This window comes from Cavia porcellus, unplaced genomic scaffold, assembly GCF_034190915.1.
Source record: "Cavia porcellus strain 051 isolate PalLab524CR breed Dunkin Hartley unplaced genomic scaffold, mCavPor4.1 scaffold_24, whole genome shotgun sequence".
In the NCBI taxonomy this organism is placed as follows: Eukaryota; Metazoa; Chordata; class Mammalia; order Rodentia; family Caviidae; genus Cavia; species Cavia porcellus.
The window spans coordinates 29,816,886-29,838,886 of record NW_026947507.1 but is presented as its reverse complement, the minus strand read 5'-3'; the positions used below and the strand labels follow the sequence as shown (position 1 = coordinate 29,838,886).

The 22,001-nt window shown below is 41.4% G+C and overlaps 1 protein-coding gene across 1 annotated transcript in view; it reads left to right on the top strand.

The window, feature by feature from the left end:
- The first annotated feature begins 5,961 nt into the window (after window positions 1–5,961).
- Cpe (carboxypeptidase E) overlaps window positions 5,962–22,001 on the top strand; it is a 106,129-nt gene continuing 90,089 nt past the window's right edge. Inside the window, exon 1 of the mRNA XM_003479326.5 lies at window positions 5,962–6,415. Coding sequence (XP_003479374.1) covers window positions 6,109–6,415 — 307 coding nt within the window. The 5' untranslated portion in view covers window positions 5,962–6,108. The remainder of the gene's footprint in view (window positions 6,416–22,001) is intronic.

Genomic DNA, 22,001 nt, shown 5'->3' with positions numbered 1-22,001 from the left:
GTTTTTGTTGGATCATTGAGCAGAACTGTTGGCAGTGTCACTATTTGAATGTCACTTTGTATGCTTTAATTTTGTAACCTGAATGACATATGACATATGACAATATGTAACTTATCAACTAGTGATTTCTTAGTGTTTATTTTTTTGTAATTCTGTATTATTTCTACCCTTTTTTGTTTCTTTCTCTTTAAATAATAAAAAAAGAATTGATTCCCCAGTATTTATTTCACTGTGCTCATCTATTCAGGCATTCAGAAGCTTCTGCAGTCATAGTCCAAAAGACCTTGGCTATTGCTCAAGCTAGCAGCAGAACTTGGCATCATCTAAATGTGATACTGTTTTTACAGGCATGCAAAATGCTAGAGTTATGGGGTCATGGAGGCTTCTACCCAGACTCCAAAGGAAGGTCTCGGAGGTCAGGCAAAAATGTGTGAGAGGGACAGAGTCTGTGCCAGAACAGTCTGTGAGGGTGATGTATGAAGCTGTAGCAATGCAGTTGAAGGTGCAATGGAGATCTGTGAAAGTTGGAGATGTCATAAATGTGCAAATCTGCTGAGAAAATCTGCAGAGTGCAAGTAGAACCAGCCCAAGGGAGAGGCCCTAAAAGTTGAAACCAGAAAGGTCACAGGGGCAAGACCACCCAACCCCTTTGGCGCTCCCATCTATGCCACTATATGCTTCAGTTGCTGGACACAGAGTTATGGGATTTAACGTTTGCCCTGCTGGGTATTGGCCTTACTTTTGTCTTATCCCTTTCTATTCCTCTACTTTTGTAGTGGAGATATTTATCTTGTGCCATTGTATGTTGGAAGTGTTTAACTTTTCCTCTCAATTTTTATAGGGTCTCACAGCTGAGGAGACTTTGAACTTAGACTCCTGGACCTGTTGAGACTTTGGGGGAGGATTTGTGAGATTTTGGTTGTATGCAGGATAGTTACATGTTAGATGATGTCATGATCTTGGGTATTAGTCAGTTTTCTCTTGCTGGGTAACAATACCTGATACACACAACTTAAGGGGAAGGGATTTAAGTTAGCTCACAATTTTGGAGGATTCTGTCTATGATTAGCTGGCTCCAAAACAGGAATGTTATGACAGAAGGACACATTCAAAAGATTGCTTTATTGGCCTGCTGGACAGCTCCCAGGTAAGTCAAGATGACAGCCCAGCCTAGCTGTTAGGGCTTGTTATTGTTTTTATTTGGACATTAAGTGGTGGTTTGAGGAGGTAGGATTAGATGTCAAATGAACAAGTGGTGGTCTCATGGTGGTTAATCTTTTTTTCTGGGGGTATACTGGGGATCTGTAAAGAGCAGTTGAAGCTAGAGATCAATCACACATGTGGGGTTAAGCAAGACTAGCCCTGAGAACACAGAGAGCCCAAAGCAAGTCATGTAAATAAGCTGCTCCATCTTGGAAAAGGCAAGGTGCCCAAGCCAGTCAAGCAATCAAGTAGCTAGGCAGAGGGGTTGAAACTGACCTCATCCTCTTGAGTGTATAAATAAACAGGCTATGTTGTTGAACATTTCCTTTATTCCCATCAGGAGATAAGGCTCCTCCTGACCTCAGATTTCCTCTGTTTATTTTCCCATCTTCCTGCCGCATTTCCTGGAGAACATCTAGAGATGCACTGGTACATGGCAGGGATTGAACTGAGGCACACTATACCAGTCAACTACATCACTAGTCTCTCCTTTTTAAAAATTTTGAGATAGGATCTCACTAAGTTGCCTAGGTGGAACAAGAACTTGCAGTCTTCTCACTTCAGCCTCCCTTGGTGTTGAAATTACAGGTGTGTCTTTCTGGGCCCAGCTCCAGTTAATCTTGATTGTTAACTTGACTAGATCAAGAGTCTCCTGGGAGGCTGATTGGATTGTGGGTTAAACATTGGTAAGTTCATAGCTGAATGGGAGGTCTCACCTACATGGATGTGGGGCCCATGGAGAGAATGGGTGATAGGGACACAACAAGATGATATTTGGTTCCTGCTCCTTCTTCCAAGTCTCTCTGATCTCTTCTTCCTAGATGCCATGCCATGAGCAGCTTTGGTCCATGCTTTCTTCCATTTTTGTGGCTTGGAGCTAGGCAACCATGGGCTGAAACCTGTGAAACCACTGGTGGTAGTGGGCTTTGCACTGAGCTGCATCCCCAAGCCTTTTAATTTTTTAATACTCTTGATGTTACTAAATTGCCTAGGCTGGACTCAAGCTTATGACCCTCCTGCCTTGTGTTCCAAGAGTGCCCGGATTACAGGCTTGAGCTACCACTCTGGCAAAACTTCTGAAACAGTGAGTCAAAACAAAGCTCTCTTCTTTTAAGGTATCAGGTAGTTCATCCTAACAATGAGAAAGCTCATGATACACAGGGTGTATTGAAAGTCTCTATCCTCCACCTTCCATTCTAGGGAGGAGATGCCAAGTGTGTGGTGCTGAGCTGTGCCAGACTGGGTAGGACCTGATGTGGGAAAGTGACATATTTCTTACCCTTTTCAGGGTGGTTGACTTTGGGTTTGAGTTTGCCTGTAGTACCTGCAACCTGCTAACTTGATTTGATCCTTCTTACAAAAGTGCTTAGTTACACTATCATTAGAGCTGTTTTTCCGTGGAAGGATCAGAGCTGAGACTTCCTCTTCTGCCCTCACACTGACAATACTCTGTCCTCTCTATGCTTTTGAGGTTCTTTATGTCTTTTGGACCTGAATGGGATAGACGCTTTATGTTTGAGTTATCTATTGCTACACAAAAGGTTACCCCAAACTCACAGCTTACACCGAATATATATTATCTTACATTTTGTGCATGTTAGAAAATTGGGAGCCGCATTGCTGAGTAGTTCTGCTTCAGAGTCTCTAAGGAGGTTGCATTAATGTTAGAGATGTTGATGTAGGAGACAGAGTCCTCTCCAGGCTCAGCTGAGGCTGAAGATCTACTTCCAAATCTGTTCACGTGGCTTTTTGTTGTCAGGGCTCAGCTCTGCACTACTGGGCTGAGGGTGACAGTTTCTCTTGGTTATCTTTCAGAGACTTTGGTTCCATGCTATGTGCGTCTCTCCACAGTGTGGAAGCCATGCCACCTTCCAAAGACAAGTGATGGCAGAGATAGGGGACAGGGATAAGAGGAAACATGAGAGAGCAATTAGCTGCAGTCTTTGTGTAACATGATTCTGGAAGCTACACCAACCCATCATTTCTGCTGCATTATGTTTATTAGAGTAATAAACTCACTCATATAGAAGTGAGTTAATCTCCACTGAGTGAGAGAATAAAGAATTGTGTCCATCACTACACCATACAATGGTATGCTACCACATGGCTCTTCCTAATGTGCACAGTGGTATTGTGCAATACTGCAAATCAAATTTTTTGCCAGCAGAGAGGTGAGTGGTAAACATTTACTGACACATGACTGGATGGATGTAGAGCTATGTGTTCCTTGAACTTTTGTGGAATAGACAAATTTCAAACGGGCTTAGAAAAACAGCATAAAAGGTTATAGATACAGGAAAAAATAGCCTCTAGATTTGTTAATAATAGAAGTGAAATAGAAAGTGGAGATTTGGGAGCTTAAATATGCTTATACTGTCCATAAATGGCATAAAAAAGAAGCGGTTTCTCTTCCTTTCTCATATATGTGGGCACATAATTTTGAATGGAGGCTGCATAATAGATCTAACTATGGGTACAGAAATACATTAAAGACTTATCATGCAAGAATTTTAAACCAACAATCAAGATGGATAACCATATAATTGTCCATGAAGCTAATTATACCTACTATAGCCCAGAAAGTCAAAGACCAAGTTTAGTTCATTTGAATGGGTGTATGTGGTATGTCCAGATTCCTTTGAACTTGGTATTTGTGGTATGCACAAAAACATCTAAGAAGTACTACTGTCCATTAGGTTTGCAGAGAATTATTTCAAAAAGAAACTTCCAGAATCACAGCATATTAGATTGGGAAGAGACCTCAGAAAACATATCAATCATTATTTCTCAAAATATACTAATTTTTTTTGTTGTTGTTGTTAAAATCTAGACTCTTATTAGTATTTGAAATTCACACCTTAGGGATTTGAGAATCTGTAGTTTCAGATTCCTTCAAGCGGGGCCACGTAGCCCGTACAATCCCACCTGTTAAAACAAAGTTAAAAAAAAACAAACCTAAACAACTACAACTACAACTACAGTTGCAAAGCAACCCCATGGACTAGAAAGCTGACATGGAGAAAATAGAAGTTCTTTCTTTCTTTCTTTCTTTCTTTCTTTCTTTCTTTCTTTCTTTCTTTCCTTCCTTCCTTCCTTCCTTCCTTCCTTCCTTCCTTCCTTCCTTCCTTCCTTCCTTCTTTCTGTAACAGCTGAGGAGCAGCACAGACGGCAGTGAAAACACACTGTTTATGTAGTTGCTGGTCAATAGGCCTCACCTAGCCACACACTAGTGTGGTCACTATAAATTGCTAACATGAAAATCTTAATCATCTACTTCTGAGGTTGCTGGTTTTAGCTATTTCAGTTTCTTTTTTCTAGATTCCAAGGTTGTTCTTTTGGGGATGATTTTAGAAATATAATTATAACTCTGGTTTTCAATTTTTAGACCGTGTAATCCAACACAGGCTGGTTGTAGTGGAAAATATAGTTTTTATTCTGCTTATACTGGTGAAGAAAATGACTGGATCCAAATCACTTCAACTAAGTGGCGTGTTTGTAGTACTCTGTGAACTGACAGCCCCTATTCCATCCACCAAAAAACACCAAAAACAAAAACAAAAACAAAAACAAAAAAATAAGGAAACCTTGTGTTGTCATGGAAATGAGGACAGTTAGGCAGGTTGAAGCACCCACGTCTGTGCTTTTATGTCTTTGATCCAATAAAATAATTTAAACACCTGGATCCTTTTTTGGGTATTTGTTTTTCAGTTCAATACATCAGTAGACAAGTGGAGAAGGAGGAAGTTCAAGAACAATGTCTAACATGGAAAAATATTCACCTGGTGCCCTGCTTTTCTTCTTGGTTGCCAAGTCCAGTGAATTATCGATGTATTTACACTTGTGCTATTCTCCAATCTAAGTGACAGCCTCTTTAATATCTGCTCCAAATGTGGTTTCAGGACTGTAAATGCTGGCTGATAGTTAAAGCTGTAAATTTTTATAATTTTACAACATTGGGAAAGGAATGGAGACACCATTTATCATAATGTTTCCTTTCTGCAGCACGATTTAATCTTAATGCCAAACTAAATCCTTTGTCTAAAACGCTGATCTGGTTGTATTTTTAAAACATTTTACAAGGTGTTACAGAAGAGGGTTGGGGCGCACTGCCAAATGACATTGGCTTATCTGCCCCACCCAATCCAGGGATGCTCCAAAATAAAATGAAAGACAGCATCTGCAAACCGGTAGAAAGCATTTTTTTCCCCTCCCAAATATCTGAAAGCACACAATGTCCTGATTTCTGGCCAGACCTAGCTATAAATGAAACCTCAACCCCTGGGTTTGTGTTCGGACTATTGGTCCAGGGATGCATGAAGGAGGGAGGTCAAGTGGCTGCTATTTCTTCCTTTTTTTTTCTTCCTGCAATGTTCTCTAACTCTTCAGGCATCAAGATGGAAAGCCTGGCCGCCTTGGAATAGATGTCACTTTTGGCTCCACTAGCAATCCAAGCATTTTTATTTTATGTATTTATTTATTTGCACACACGTTGTCGTGGGTCTCGGTCCTCACCGTGACAGCACCTTTCCGGAGCCCAGACCCTGGCTGTCGCCTCACCTGCGTCGTCGCCCCGGGCGCCATCTGGCTTCGGCGCGGCCTGAGCTCCCGCGCGGACCCGCCCGCTCCCCCCCCCCCCCCCGCGCGGGCCGGCCCCCGGCCCCCGGCGCAGTGGTTTCTCCCGCAGCTCCCCTGAGCGCGCCGGCCGGTAGTGCAGCCCGCAGCCCGCGGCGTCGCCGAGCTCCTCTGGGGGGCCCCCGCGCGCGGGCGCCGCGCTTTCGCTGCGATTCGCCGGGAAGGTGAGGGGAGTCGAGCGCGCTGCGGTCCTCGCCGCCCCTAGCGCAGCGCCCGCCGGCGGAACCCGGCCGGGAGACAAAAGCGGCGGCGGCGGCGAGAGCGGAGCGCGCGATGGCCGGGCGCGGAGGCCAGGCGCTGCTGGCGCTGTGCGCGGCGCTGGCCGCTAGCGGGTGGCTGCTGGGCGTCGGAGCACAGGAGCCCGGGGAGCCCGCGGCGGGCGTGCGGAGGCGCCGGCGGCTGCAGCAGGAGGACGGCATCTCCTTCGAGTACCACCGCTACCCCGAGCTGCGTGAGGCGCTGGTGTCCGTGTGGCTGCAGTGCACCGCCGTCAGCCGCATCTACACGGTGGGGCGCAGCTTCGAGGGCCGGGAGCTGCTGGTCATCGAGCTGTCCGACAACCCCGGCGTCCACGAACCCGGTAAGGGCACAGCCCCTGGCGGCTCTGGGGCATCCCTCAGGACGGCAGCGGAGGGCACTTCGGGGGCAGGAGGGAAGGATGACCCCGGGACCTAGTGGGGGAAGGTCTCCAGGATAGAAGGTGGCTGCTGCTAGGAGGACGGGAAATGGGGACGATCCGACCACATCGCTGCAGATTGCGGGGACCCAAGTCTCTGCCCCCCACCTTTACTCTGAGCCTTGTCCTCAACCTTCAAGCCACCACTGGGTGAGGTGAGTTGGGCAAGAGGGCTGGAGGAGAAGCGAGCACGCAAATCTCTGGGCGCTGAAGCCCCAGAAGCACCCTCACTGCGGTATGAGCCCCCAAGGAGGGGCTGACGGCCCGCAGCCCCTAGTGGAAAGATTAGGTGCAGAAGTGGGATGCTAGAGGAAAGCGGGCGGAGTGGTGTATCATTTGTTTCCTGATTTCCAAAAGATGAGCGTATCAGGCGCTGCAGGCTCTGCGCACCCATCACTGCCTGGGTGTGCCGATTCCGTACGCTGGCGGCTGGCGGCTGTCTGCTGGTTGCTGGCTGCTGCGCTTGCTTGGGGAATGTCCAGCCCGTTGCCCTTTGTGGGTACGGGGTGCAGGCGAGGTGCGGGTACGGGGTGCAGGGAGGTGGATCCTCCTCCCAAGGTGGACGCTCAGTCCCCGATGAGGATTCCCATTTGAAAACTGCATAGGGCCTTTCCAAGGAGAAAGGAATATTCCATTTTCTCTGCTTTGAGATGAATAGTTTGTGACCAGATTTTATGCCAAATAAAAAATACTCGTCTTATGCATCTTGCTTCTGAGCATGTGAAGGGATGTTTTAATTCATGTGCAATGTGGTACGTTTAGTATTAATAAAGAAGTGTTTAAAAAATGAGTTTGGGGCTTTTTTATTGTTAATGTTTCTGCTGTTTGGCAACTGTAGAGGCCTAATCTTTCTGACAGTACAGGTACTGCGGGACTAATCTGGACTAATAATGTCAGCATGGAATATTAAATTTTAAAAGCAAGAAATACAGGCAAACTCGCAGGGCTAGGATTTTATAAACATGTATGAGAACTAAGTAGAAGCATCTTTAAATGTAGACTGTATGGATTGATCAGTAATCTTCAGGAAATGTTTCTTTCCTTCAAATAATGTAAGCAAAATATTTGAATAAGTTTACTGTCAGAATCCTAAAAATCAATGCTAGAATGCATTTAATACGATATACACCAATTTCATACCTCTATCTAAAAAAGAGAAACAATTAAATAGGAAGACTTATTTTCAGCTAAGAAAAATAACCATAGCCAAGACATCCTAGGCAGTTAGAGCTAATCTAAATATTTGTGATTCTTCTGCAGCCTGCTTAATTAGAACTCTGTTATTCTACTTTTTGTAGATTGTACTCCAGAGTTTGTTTCACTGTTATTTCAAGGATATGAAAGCTGTGTTTAACTTTCTGTGGTCTTGTTTCAAGTTTAGAAATAAAATTATAAAGTAAACTTACTGTAAGAATGTGATATGCTTTTGGAAATGAAAACTAGGATTCTTTTGCTTGAGTTATCTGGGCATCTAGTAAATATCAAGATTTGCATATCCCTCTTGTAGAATGCAAACTCTATGAGGCCAAGACTGCCTCTAGCAAGTATGGCACACAGAAGGCCTGAAGGTCTGCAATGAAATAGTATACACTGTGGAAAAATACCCAGCAACACTATGAAAAAAAGGAATCACGTGTGTGTATACATACATTTAATATACCTTAAAAACTCAGAGTCCAGGGCTGGGGATTTAGCTCAGCAGCATAAGTGCCTGCCTGGCAAATGTGACGTTGTGAGTTCGACCCCCCCCCAATACCAAAAACAAAAAACCAAATCAAACAAACAAACAAACAACCCCTGGGAGTCCTTGTGTAGTATGTTCTGTACAGTTCTTTGCTGCATAGAAGAACTTTTAAGTCTTGGTATTACTAACAGAGTACAAAATATCTATTCCCCCACTTTTTCTTTCTTTTTGGCACTACTGGAGGCCAAACCCAGAGCCTTGAGTTAATAGTGATCTGCTACTGAGCTACATTCCAACCCTTTTGAATTTGTTTTGACATAGTGTCTCACTAAATCGCCTCCACTGGCTTTAAACTTTGGGTCCTTGGCTTGGAGTTGCTGTGCTTACAGATATCTATCATTACTTTTTTTTTCTTTTGAAGATAGGGTCTTGCTATGCAGTTCAGCCTGGCCTTGAGCTCACTTTGTAGCCCACGCTGGTCTTGAATTTGCAGTGGTCCTCTTGCCTCAGCCTCCTGAGTGCTGGGATTACAGGAATGTGCCACTGCGTATCATTACTTTCTAAAAGTCTGTTACCTTTTAAGAAGTAAAAATAAACTGTTCATGAACCAACTCTAGGAAAACCTCTTCACTACCTCTTATAAGGAGTAAATAAATTAGAAATCTTCTGCTAGTAAATGTCTGAGCAGTATATAAATTTCATAGTACTTGCATGACTTAGTAGGAAGTTTTGGATAAAACGAAACAATCATCATTTTAGTGGCCTTAAAATGCCTTCTAATTTTTTTTAAAGAGATGATAAAGGAACCTGCATGGCTCCTCTGAGACAGAAATGGCCTCGTTCAGTGTGTCTCTGTGTGTTAACGCCTGAACATTCCAGGTGAGCAGGTCACACGGATTGAGTTTGAGCTACTCCTTGCTCTCAAGGCATGGAGAAGTGGGAGTTAAGGAAGGCACCGAGTTGTGGGTGGCAGTGGAACGGTTGTGAGAGGCAGGGAGAAAGAATCAAGGGGCATTAGCGCCATGGGAATGGGTTAGGGAAGAATGTGTGACAAGAAGGCATAAAATGCATAGATTATTAAAAGTTATAAATTTCCATGCTGCTTCTGAAAGAGCACAAGGGCTCTAAAATTTTTTAGTATGTGTCACAGTACATCATGATGCATTCATTGTATGGAGTTGGTACATGTATATAACACATCATAATATTCTCATCTGTTACTCCTCCCTTTCCTACCTTCTCCCTCCTCTCTGGGTCCCTTTCCTTTTTGCAAAAATGCATCTTCCTGTTTCCTGTTACCTGCCTTTTATTTTGCTCTTTATTTATATTTTGAGAAGTCATGTGCTTTTTAAGCCTGTGTCTGATTTATTTCACTTAACGTTGTGGTCTCAAGGTGCACCCATTCTCCTATAAGTGACCCAAGTCTATCTTTCTGTATGGCACAGTAGTACTTCATTGTGTGTAAATACATTTTGTTCATTCATCTTGTTTTTGGACATATAGGCTGCCTCCAAAAAAGATGCCTTCTTGAGTTTGTTAGCGGTAGCATTTTTTTTTTCAGTATTGAGGACTGAGCACTGAGTCATATCCCCAGCCTTTTAAAATTTTTATTTTTGAAGCAGGGTCTGGCTAAGTTTTTAACGTTGGACTTGCACTTGTGATCCTTCTGCTTCAGCTTCCCAAAGTTCTGGGATTACAGGCGTATACCACTATGCTCAGCATGAAATAACATTTTTAATTCAACTTGAAAAACATTTAATAAATTCATTTACTTGACTAAAACTTTTGTGTGCATTTTATTTTCTAGCTGAAGAGAGGCATCAAATTTATAAGTTTTAAAATCTAGATTATTATTATTACTATTTTTTTTTTTTTTTTTGAGACAAGGTTTCACTATGCAGTGTAGGCTGGCCTTGAACTCACTTTGTAGCCCAGGTTGGCCTTGAACTCACAACGATCCTTCTGCCCCAGCCTCCCAAGTACTGGGATGATAGGTGTTTGCCACTACACCTTGCTAATTGGATTATTTTCTAAACTTTAAAACAAGTATACTTGTCTGGGTAGAGCGCTTGCCTAGTTAGTACATGCAGGACCTTGAGTTTTGTCCTCAGGATGTGTTCAGGTGGGCATGTGCCTGGGCACACACTCACACAAGCCAGAAAGCTAATTTCTAAGGACTTAGTATTCATAAGAGAAGAGCCCTAGCAAAACAAAACAAACACAACAGCACCCCTTCCTGCAGGAGAACTGGCAAGTGAGGATTTATTGGTTAGGTTAGCAGTTTATAGACAGATGTTTGTTGACACCACCAGTTCTTTTCCTGAGCAGAGAGAGTGATGTTTTTGCTTATTTAGTGCAGGCTGGAGGCTGAACTTGAACTTATGTCTTGAAAGTGATTCTCTTAGATACATAACATTTGCGTTCATAAAAAGAGAAAGGAAATTGCATTCCAAATTGGTGACTGAAGAATACTTATACCTATTCCGTCATGATACCATGGGAATCAGCTTGATTCTTGACTGGCTGAAATACTCATTAAAGCAGACTTGATTAATTTATGTATAAATAATGGGATCCATAGCCTCAGGCCATTTTTCCAAGAGTTAAATAGGAATTAAGAGTCATTTATACAAAGCTCTAATTCTTCTCCACGTAGTAGACTGCTTTTGGAAAGTAAATCTGATTTACTGCGCAAATGTTATCTTAAACATTTGCTTAAGAACTTTGCTTTTTCTTTCTGAAAGGCTGGGATGGTTATTTTGGACCCATTTCCCCCCGCACCCCCAAACTGTTAAAATTTAAAGTGTGTGAATGCCAATCTGCACTTGCCAATTTCTGCGATGAAACATTTAATGTTGGCGAAATTCCTACAACACTTGAAAAAGCAAGCAAGGATTTTTATTATTTGCATGGCTTCTTTTCATGACCGATTAGTGCGTCTTAATATGAAACCATGACAACTAAGTAACACCTACCAGTTGAGGAAGACAGATGCTAGATGGTGGAGAAGAATCGAGATCATACCACATACGGTCAAGAGTTATTCTTAGACCTGAGTAAGTCAGCAGAGTTTTTGGCAGATACCATATTCTTGGTGGATTTGTGATTTCCTAATGAAGAGGAGAAATTGGGTTGGCCTTTAGCATTCTGTTCTGTGCTTGGACAAAAAAGGTAGCTTTCTATGAAAACTGATTTGAGAGCCGATAAGTGAATCATCTGCCAGCAGCCGCCTTTATTTTATTGGCTTAGCATAAAGGATGAATCCACGCCTGTACATCTATTTCCTTCAGGAGAGAGATCGGGAAACCAAAAGAGAGCCCTGTAATGGGCGATGCATTAACCGACTCTTTCCAGAGTGTTTTCAGTGGAACATGGGTTGACCGGTGTTAGGTAAATAAGCATAAACAGGCTGGAATATTGCAAAACTTACTGATATGCTAATGTACATCTCAACTCTCCGTGTTAGATGTATATAATACAGATATTCCAGGCTTTCACAGTGGAATTCCTTTTTAAAAAAACTTAGAATTAGTGCTACCTTACCATCAGAAATAGGGCATTCGCTCATTGTCAGTGATTACCACATTATTACTGAGGATTCACTAGGCAGTTCTCTAGCAGACAGCCTTGTATAGGAAGCTCTTCAGGAGGGTGAAGCATGCTTTGCTTTGCTTTTCTGTCTCCCCCCACCCCTTTTTTTGGGCTATAAGCTGCTAGCACAGTGGTTTGTGTACGTGAAGATGTGCTTATTGATTTCAGATGATGCTAGGCATAGGACAAGTGATTTTGAATGGCAAGGTTCAAGTGAGACCGCTGTGTTCTGATTCTTTTTTATTTTTTTAAAGGAGCGTCGTGTTTTTACCTTCTGTTTACCTTTTTCCCTGTCTATAACATGGGAATACTCCATTTAAAAAACGATAGTGTCTGTGTTAGCAGTGGGCCCAGCCCGCGCTCCTCGCGGGGGTTGGGACCCCGTCCTCCCACCGCTCGGGTCTTTGAGCCTCCCCTCCCCCTCCCTTGGCTCCAACTCCTGTGCTGCCTCCAAACGGAAAACGTAGGAGCTCCTGCCTCCGGGACTGCTGCAAGGCCACAGCCGAGCACCGTGTGGACGACCGTGCCATGAGACGGCTTGCACCTAATTACTAAGAAGCCGAGCTGTTGTTAACAGCGTGCACAGGCTTCAGTTGCCTGGGAAAAGCTCCGTCGGGTGGGTTCCCATCGTTTTGAGTGGGGACCCTTGGCCTGCTGGGGAGGTGGGGTCCTCCTGGGAGAGGGGAGAGGGCTGCTGCCCTGAGACTCCCCTACTGCCCTGGCGGCTGTTTTGATTTTTACAGTGTGGGCCATCCCTGCTTTTCTTCAGTTTGACATCCTCCTTCACTCCCCACAGTAGAATAAAGTGCGCATCATCTGAGAATGTCTTTATGCTGGTTTCTTCAGGTGGCTGAATGAAGCTCGGATGTGTGCAGTGTTTTCATGGCCGAGTACCTGATTTTCCTAAAGAATTTATGATGAAACCCAGTAGGGTCTCACTTTTCCTTGCCTCTTAGACGTGAAAAGTTTTTGGAGCCTCCTTTCTCACCCTCTTTTAACTTTATGTCCTCGAGGATTCGCTCTCTGTGTTTCTAGTGTTTTGGAGAACTCTGAGGTAACAGTTTACAGTATAGACTGATGTTAGAGGGCTGGAGTACAAATTCAGGTTATCGTCCACTGAATGTTCCTGGGTATGTCAGTGAACTTTTCTGTAAGTCCTAAATATATCATCTAGAAAATGATAGTGATAATTAAGTGGGAAATAAATTATAAAATTCTTAATTCAACAATTGTGGTGACATTTGTTATCGCTTCTATTATAGCACTGTCCATTTTTTGTTTGTTTTTGGTATGGAGGATTGAACTCATGACCTTGAGTTCAACCAGGCAGGTGCTTATGCCTGTGAGCCAAATCCCCAGCCTGTAACTGTCTGTTGTTATTCTGTGTGTTCCTTCACAGATTACTCAGAGATTGTATTTTGCTAATTTCTTTTGCTTTAAACAGGATAAAACCAAGAAAAATAAAACAATAAAATCAATCAAAATAAACCAGAATAAGTGATACAGGACTTCTAAACCTTATGAAGTCAACAATAGTTACCACAAAGCCTTTGTTGTTTACAAAATAGCTGCAGATATCACCTTCAGACATTAAAATCGAACAGAACAGGATAGAATAGAAACAATAAAAACAAAACAATGAATGCAATAAAGGACATCAAAGCAAGCTAGTTGTAATTCCATAATGCTTCTATGACATATCTTGCTATCTTTCAAATATCTGCTCATTTTGCTAATTTCTTTATCCCAAATATCTAGTACTTTGCTTACGATGTAGTGGCCACTCAATGAACATTTTTTCAATAAGTACAATTTCTGAAACAGGCAAAAATGCACATCACAGAAAGCCATGGTTAAGGTCAATGTTGACATTGTTCACGTGTTAGCATGCCAGAAGTATAATAACAAAAGAGGGGGAAATGGGACTTTTTTCCCCATGTGTACACTTACACTTCACGGTGTTGAATCCAGTTTTGCATAATGGAAAACCCTAATACCTTCTGTCTTTTCCAGTTTCAGTGATGTGGTTGCTGTGTTTGTTGTGTTACAAGCAAACCAGTGTGAAGCCCTTTTCCCCTTGGCCTCCTTTATTCTTCTGACACTGTAGAAAGTTAAGCTGCTTTTAAAATGCAAAATAAAAGTTTTAAAGATAATTAGAAAAATTTAGTAAAAGTTTGATCTTTAAAAAACCTGCTCATGCCCTTAGTGCTGAATACTAACAATTACATGCTTGTTTTTCACACTTAAGTCATTCATGCCCAGGTTTTAATTTTCCCTTCCCTCGTGCAATGGTACACTTGAAAATTGCCGGAGGAGAATGTTTATATGCTAGTCGATGGGCCAGATGATCTTAAATTCAAAACATGTCAAGATGTGATCTTTCTTTCCTATTAAATACGGGAATTATTGTGAGTCCATGACTCTGTAAATGATATTTAATAAGAGATCTAACAGCTGGCTGTTTTTAATCAAATGTAGCCCCAAAAGAAGAATCTATTTGTGTTGTCAGTACTGTTTGGTGCCACAAATTTCCATTGGCTAATTTTGCATACTTCCCTAAGGGATAAATGGAGGCTTGGGAATTATCAGCATCATTCTTTGGAGATTTCCCATGAACTGTTTAGGCCATCCTCTCGCATCCACTAAGACTAAGATTTAAAAACCCTCAAGAGCAAGATCCTTCTTTGTATAAGATCATCTCTGCCCACTTGAGTCATTCTAAGATTTGCTGGCTAGGTCATCACCTGGAGTCTTCTGCTAATCCCTCCTGTCCTTGTGTACACTCAATAGATGGTGGCTGGCTTGGAGAGTCTTTGTCTCTGCCCATCCTGAGGCATTGACCTCCCAGCCCCCTTTCATTCATTACTAAATTTGTCTTTGTTTCTTATTTCATCCTTTCACCTACCTCTCTTATAGGCAGTTGAGGATCTTGGCCAGGTCCCCCATAAGTACTTCAATGTTTTCAAATGTTCTACCTACATCTGAAACTGTCCCTAATGAGCAATCTTTGAAGGATAGGCTGGCACATGTAGAGTATTACGGGGTTGACTCTTAAACAAATGAATTAATTATTATAATGTAACCTCAAAACTTTCCACTGCTGGAAAATATTTTGCTTTTTATAGAAGCATGTTTACTATAAAATCACCACTAAGTATCCTAATTCTTTAGCAGCGACAAGTAACCCTTTATTTTAATACAGTTCAAACATAGGCTGGTTGTTTGAAAATGAATGTAGATCATTTATTTTTTAAATGAAACTAAATAAAACTTTAATTTAAATTTAGGTTGCTAAAGAAAGCCCTCGCTGTGGTTGTGCATGCCAAGGTTATTGGAAGGAATAATAATTATCTCATTTATTTGCTCACTGCAGAGCCTCGTATTTTCAGGTCATGAAGTGGTGCTGTGCAATTGGACCTACCTAACTTCTCTTCCTACATTGCTTAGAGTACTTCAATCTGGAAAAGCCTGTCTTTCACTATGTAGCCGCTGTTCATTGCCATTCATATAATGTCTTCTATTGAGAGCCAAGTTCAACAACTCGCTCAAATCATAACCTTTGACCATGAGTTTTGGGGAGAAAAATTTCAGTAATCAAGATTAGATTGTCACGTTTGACCAATATTTTAATAATTGCTTCTTGGGGCTGGGGATTTAGCTCAGCGGCATAAGCGCCTGCCTTGCAAGCAGGCAGTCATCCGTTCGATCCCTGGTACCAATAAAAAGAAAAAAGACAAAAAAAAAATTGCTTCTTGTTTTCTGGCCAACAAATAATTATTTAAGCCACATTTTTAGCCAGGTGGTGGTGATGCGTGCCTGTAATCCCAACATTCTGGGAGGCTGAGGCCCCAGGGCTGCAGGTACAAGCCCAGCCCAGGCAATTTAGTGACTTAGTGAGACCTAGTCTCAAAATAAAAAGTTATAAAAAGAAATACTGGGAGAGTAACTGCATGTGAAGGCCTGAGGTTCAGCTGCTGGTACTGCAAGACAAAAAACCAGCTTTTATCATAACCATTATAAAATACTGCTACGTGGCATTCCACACTGAAGTCAACTTTGAAAGATGGGAAGAAAATGTAGGCTTTGTTAATATAAAAATATTTCCAAATTTAGAGGCTATTCAACGAATACCCGCTATATAGGTATCTTTTTATATCTATATTTGTATATATATTTGTCTATATTCCATTTCTTGCTCCACAGGGGGTAAAATTAATTTTTGGCACTGTGTAACTGGAGGGCACATTACTTAATTCTACAAAACATGTGATGAAGCCTCTCCTGTCCTATCCTTGATGGAGCAAACTTAAAGGCAGTGTATATGAGGGGATGCCTGGAGATGCTGAAGATATTTGTAAAATAAAAACTTTTTGTCTTTTTTTTTGTTTGTTTTACATGTAGTCTTGGATATCTGATTGTAAAATACAAAGGTCTTGAAGCCGTTTTGTTTATCTCAAATCCTGACATATTCTAGCACAGAATTTAAGTTTGCTAAAGGAAGGCAGCCTTACTTGTCGTGGGAACTTAGTACTTGTTAAGCCAAATTCTTAACATAATCAGCATCATGGGAATTAAGTTCATACATTTTTGGACATTGCATTAACTCAGAAAAATCAACAGAACCTTCAGAGCTTGCACCAAGAGAAATCAGCTTGTTAAGAATATTTTCTCAGGAGTCAGATAAACTTCTTGGGAAATGCCAAAAAGAAAAAAGACAGCTAACTAATCTCATGTGAATACTATACGGTTGTATGGTAAATGATATTATGTAGGTGTGTCTACTAAAATACTATTTAAACATGTGGATTTTTTCTCGGTTTGGATGATAGTAAAATAATTATGAAGGCATAAGTTGCCTTGAATTGTTCTAAATTTCAAATGGTTTATGTATTTATATTCATAGATTTCACTAGAATCCATAAGATGACCTTTATTTTTCTTGTTTTCATTATTCATAGCTATGATCAGGAATTGAAAGCTTTCTCTTTTATCCAAGATGTTTATTCCTTTTAATAAACTGTTTCTTTCAGAATTTTTCTTGGATCCTTATTGGCCTCTCCAGTGATCTACCAGGAGTTTTAAACAGTTGGGCTTAACTGCCTTTGCTCTTGTGAAGATGGTGTGTACTCTCTGTGATAGGGTTAGAGAGTCTACTGGATATTAATGTGGCCTCTCTCTTTTCTTCTTTTCCTCACCTTTAGCTTTCTTTCTCTTCTGTAGATATGAAAATAAGGACAAAAGTGATCTACTATTAATTTGGAGGCTTTCAATGGATATCATGGGTCATAAAACCCATGGATGTGTAGAGACCAGTGTGCCGTCCACCATTTCATCCCTATAAACATCCTTCAGTTTGGTTCTAACCTTAACCTCATCACTCTATCTGACACATAAAAGGAGTGAGATAATATTTATCTTTTGAAGAACTTAATGCATAGAAGTTTTTCTTCGGTTGAAGTGTTTAAAAGAAATGTGAGAGTCTGAGGTCGTAGCTTAGTGGTGGAGCGCTTACCTGGCATACGCAGGGCCCCAGGTTTAACACTCTGTGGTGGAGAAAAATCAAATGCATGTGTGGGGATAATTGGGTCAGTTTGGTTGGCTTGGGAGTCGTGTAGGGGAATTGGTAAACCACACTTCTGGGTGTTTGGGTGAGTTGTGGAGGTGTGACCTTGGATGATATATGTGGCCCCTTTCCCTTTTCTCTTTGGTGTTGTTATTTTGCTCTGGTTCCTGTCTGCCAAGAACAAAACAGCTTTTCTCTACCACATCCTTCCACCGCCATGAAGCCTTCTGACCATGAACTGAATAGTCTGGAGCCGCAAGCCAAATCAAACCTCTCTTCCTTTAAAATTGTGGGTGTTGGGTATTATGTCCCAACAATGTGAAAGCTAATTAATACAAATACCTTTCTTTTTAAAGATCTTTCTCTACAAAAGAGCATGTAAATTATTGCTGTTTGAGATGTATACTAGGAGTAGTTACATTCTAAGAATGACAGCTTGTGGAGCTTACTTTTTAAAGGGATTATTTTTATGTTGTTTTAGGGAGCTTTGGAAGGAACCCTCTGAATTCCTTCCAAAATAGACACGTTTAACCAGGCATGGTGGTGCATTCCTGTAATCCCAGCACTTGGGAGGCCAGGCAGGACGATTGTTGCGAATTCCAGACCAGCCTGGGTTACAGAGTGAGCTCAAGACTAGCCCAAACTGCATATTGAGATCCTGCCTATTTCAAAATGCTGAAAGAGACACATTTTGGTTAAGTTTGTATGCCTTTGTTTATCAAAGAGGGTCTCTCTAGTATCATCTACAAAAAAGCCTAATTTGTTCCCTTTGATGTCCTTAATATCCTCAATCATTTCTGACAGTAATCAGATTTACAAGATGAGCTCTGAAAAATATGACTGCAGAAAAGAGGGGACAACAGTATTCTGAAAAGTTGCTGCGGATTCCTTTGGCCACTGAATTTGTTAATTTCTTGCAATTTGAAAGTGTAAAGTGGGGTTTAAAGGAAAAAATTGGTTTTCATTCTTAAAAACGAATTTTAGTTGTAAACATCCTGTTAAGCCTTTAAAGTGCCTATGATTCTATGTAACTTGTCACAGACTGGTGTTGAGTATATTTAATAGTTAAAAAAAGTTGATATTTTATAAGCACAGCGAATTCTAACGGTAACTTTTGTAGTCTTATGAATAGATATAAATTATACTTTGGGAACATTAAAAACTGCTGAATAAATCATGTAGCCTAATTAAAAAAGTATGACTGTAAATTCAGGTACAAGTTCATGGCTTAAGTGTTGCTTATGTGGAATTTCTTCTCTTTCTAGAGGATCATGCTTCCCACTAATTTAATTCCAAACACAATAAAACTATTAGAAGATTTTGGTGACTTATAAGTATAAATAGAAATTTAAAAATTATAAGGTGAATGATCTTTATTAAAATGTCACTAAAATGATACATAAGCAAGTCCAAACTTCTCATGAAAATCTTTCTTTTGTTTAAGTTTAAGACACAATTTTATGCCAGTGCTTAATTTTCATAATTGCCAAATTTTAAAATGAAATATTTTCTCATTTCCTTTTTTTTTTGTACCAGGATTGAACTCACAACCTCATTCCTGCTAGGCAGGTGCTTGTGCCGCTGAGCTAAATCCCCAGCCCAAAGTACTTGGCGCTTATGCCACTGAATTTAATCCCCTGCCCGTTTTCCCATTTCTTAAAGGAGTTTTTTAATCTCGTGTGCTTTTCTGGGTCTGGGATAGTGAGTCTGTGCTCTGGTGTGGGCTGTCCAGTGTATCAGCTGAGTGTATGCTGGGTCTTCAGTGCACTAATGAATGAGTGAACCCTAGGAAATGGATGACACACATATTAGATGTATACATTTTGCAAAACCATTAGCTGTGGGCAGGAAAGTAACCTTTTATTTGCAGAGTAAGAAGTTGTATTACCATGGAGCTGTGCCTTCCATTTCCAGGAGCTTGAGGAGAGGCGAGCCATTTCCACTAGCTTTATTGCTGTGTCCATAGTACCTGGTGCATATATTTGATTACCAATATATGCTTGGTCCTGTCTTATGCTGTACCCTAGGCTACTCCTGCTTCTTATTCTGTTCTTTTCTACTAAAGCCCTTCAGATCTGCTCTTTGTTAAGATGTGGGTTTTCATTTAGTGCTCAGGAAGTGGCTAGGATTGCTTTTTTGTGTCAGAACCAAGATACTAAAGGGGTTTCATAATTAGAAAGATAACCCTGATGTTATGAACCATGCTCAGACAAAGCTGCAAGTGACAGTTAGCATTTGACCAAATATCATTTCAAATTTTGCAAGAATTGTGTGGTCCTATAAAACAAGATGGTGAGGAAAAGAAAGCAACTCTTTGGAACAAGATGGAAAATACTTATTTCAAGAGCCAAGAAAGTGCTAAGTGCAATTAGTGCTATAGTCACCTAAGAGGGACTTGCTAATTTTAATTCATTTTGAAAATTAGTGAGAGGACATAACCCTGAGGATGTAGACTGGGTCATCGCCATGTTCCTCTGTTGACTTTGGAGTGTATGATACAGAAACTATAAAGAAAGGATCAACATGGCAGTCAGATGGTAAGGGAAATAATCCTGAATTTCTTTAGCTTTGGATGTCATATTTGGAAGAATTTAAGCTACTTGAGAAAGTACCCTCCTTTCTTCCCCCTCTTGCCTTTCACATTCCACGGGGCAGTGGGCTCTGAAAGTGTGTGGCTCACCATATGGGTTTCTTTTTGTTAACTTAAAAATTTTTATTAGTACATGTTGACAGTACATAATGATTACATTCATCGTGAGGAGTTGGTACATGCAGTTAACACTTTTCTTCTTTCTTTCCTTTCCTTTCGTCTCTCCTCCCTCCCTCCACCACTTGGTCTCCTCTTTTGCGAAAAATCTCACTCATAGTTTCCTGTTATTTATCTTTTATTTTAATTTTTATTTTTTCTTTGGGTATCTCCATGTATGATACTACCTAAGATACTTAAGTTTGTGTGTCTGATTTATTTCACGTACCATTATGGTTTCAAGTGTGTCCATTTTCCTACAGACGACTCAAGTTTATCTTTCTCTATATAGCATTGTGTATAAACACCACATTTCCTTTGTCCATGCATCTGCTGATGGGCATATGGGTCACTTCCAAGATTTAGCAATTATGAGTTATGCTACTATAAATGTGGATATGTATGTGTTACTGTAACATGATGTCTTTCACTCTTGTGGGAAGATTAATAGAAGGGAGTAGCTGGGTCAAATGGAATTTCTAGCCTTAGTTTTTTGAGGATTCTCCGTACTGATTTCTGTAGTGATGGTACTAGCTTACAGGTCCACCAACAGTCTAGAAGGGTTTCTTCTCCCCATAGCCTTGGCAGTATTTGTTATGAATTCATTTCTTGATGGAATCCCAGTGTTGTTTGAATTTTCATTTCTGTAGTAGACAGAGATGTTGAAAATTTTAAAAAATATATTTATTGTTATTTGTACTTTAGAGAAATGTCTGTTTACTTCAGTTGGTTGTTTTTTGATTGGGTCTTTTAGTTTTTTGGGGAGTCTAGATAATAGTCCTTTTTGTGTATGAATCTTTAACTTGAAAACTTAGAGGGATAACCAGGAGAAGGCCTGCCTGTGCTTGCTGGGAGCTGCTGCTGGAAGGCCCTTTCCTCTGTGCGCCCAGTGCCGGCTGATGCAGACAGATCCACCTCTGCCTGCTGTGTGCTGCCACCAAAAGGCCACATCCTACAGGCAGCCAATGTGGGCAGAGAGAACCAGCAGATCTGCTTCACCTTCAGGGAGCTGCCAGCAGAAGGCTTCTTCCTGCAGGCAGCCAGCAGGAGCAGGGACACACGGCCAGGTAAGCCCTGTGCATCCGTAGGCCATCATTTGAGGCCCTTGATTCCCTCAGACAGCCATCACCCACTAGCAAAATCAGACAAACACAGCCCTGTGTGTCTGTTACCATCATAGGAGTCCCAGTGTAGATACACAGGCTGAGAGAAGCAGCCCCACCTCCATGTACCCTGATCATCAGCGAAGCCCCAGTGTAGCTGCATAGCTCTAGAGAAGCCCACTCTACAACCTGCTACGTCCCTGTAAATCTGGAATTAGAGGAACCCAGGTACCTGTCCCATCCACCTACACTGCCTGGGGGCAGCCAACGTGGGAAGTGCCTGGGACCCCACAACTGGTTTGTTGGGAGGAACCTAGGAGAATGTCAAGACGAGGGAGCAAAAGGCAAACTCAGACCTCTAGCCCCCACACAATAAGTGTGGGAGATATGGTTATGGAAGAGAATGGAAGTCACACACCTGAAATCTCTGAGAGAATAGCAACTGAAGTAAGAAAACAACTTCATGAGATTGTAAAAGCAGTCAAATCAGAAATAATGTCTCAGGTAAAAGAAGAAATCACAAACATACCGAAAGAATTGCTCAGCAGGTCTAAAGAAGACAGAGAATAAAGAGGAACATAGGAAAACTATGGAAACCTTGAATGAATGTAGAAAGGAATTACAATGCATGAAACATTCAAAGAGAGATGTAGGAAATTCAATCAAAAGCTGGCAAAATCACTTGAAAGAGACTGAAGATAGACTTTCAGATCTTGAAGACAGGATTGCAGCTAGTGATTGTGAAAGGAAAGATCTCTTAAAAATAACATGGAACTAGGGAATAACCACCCAACAGCTGCAAG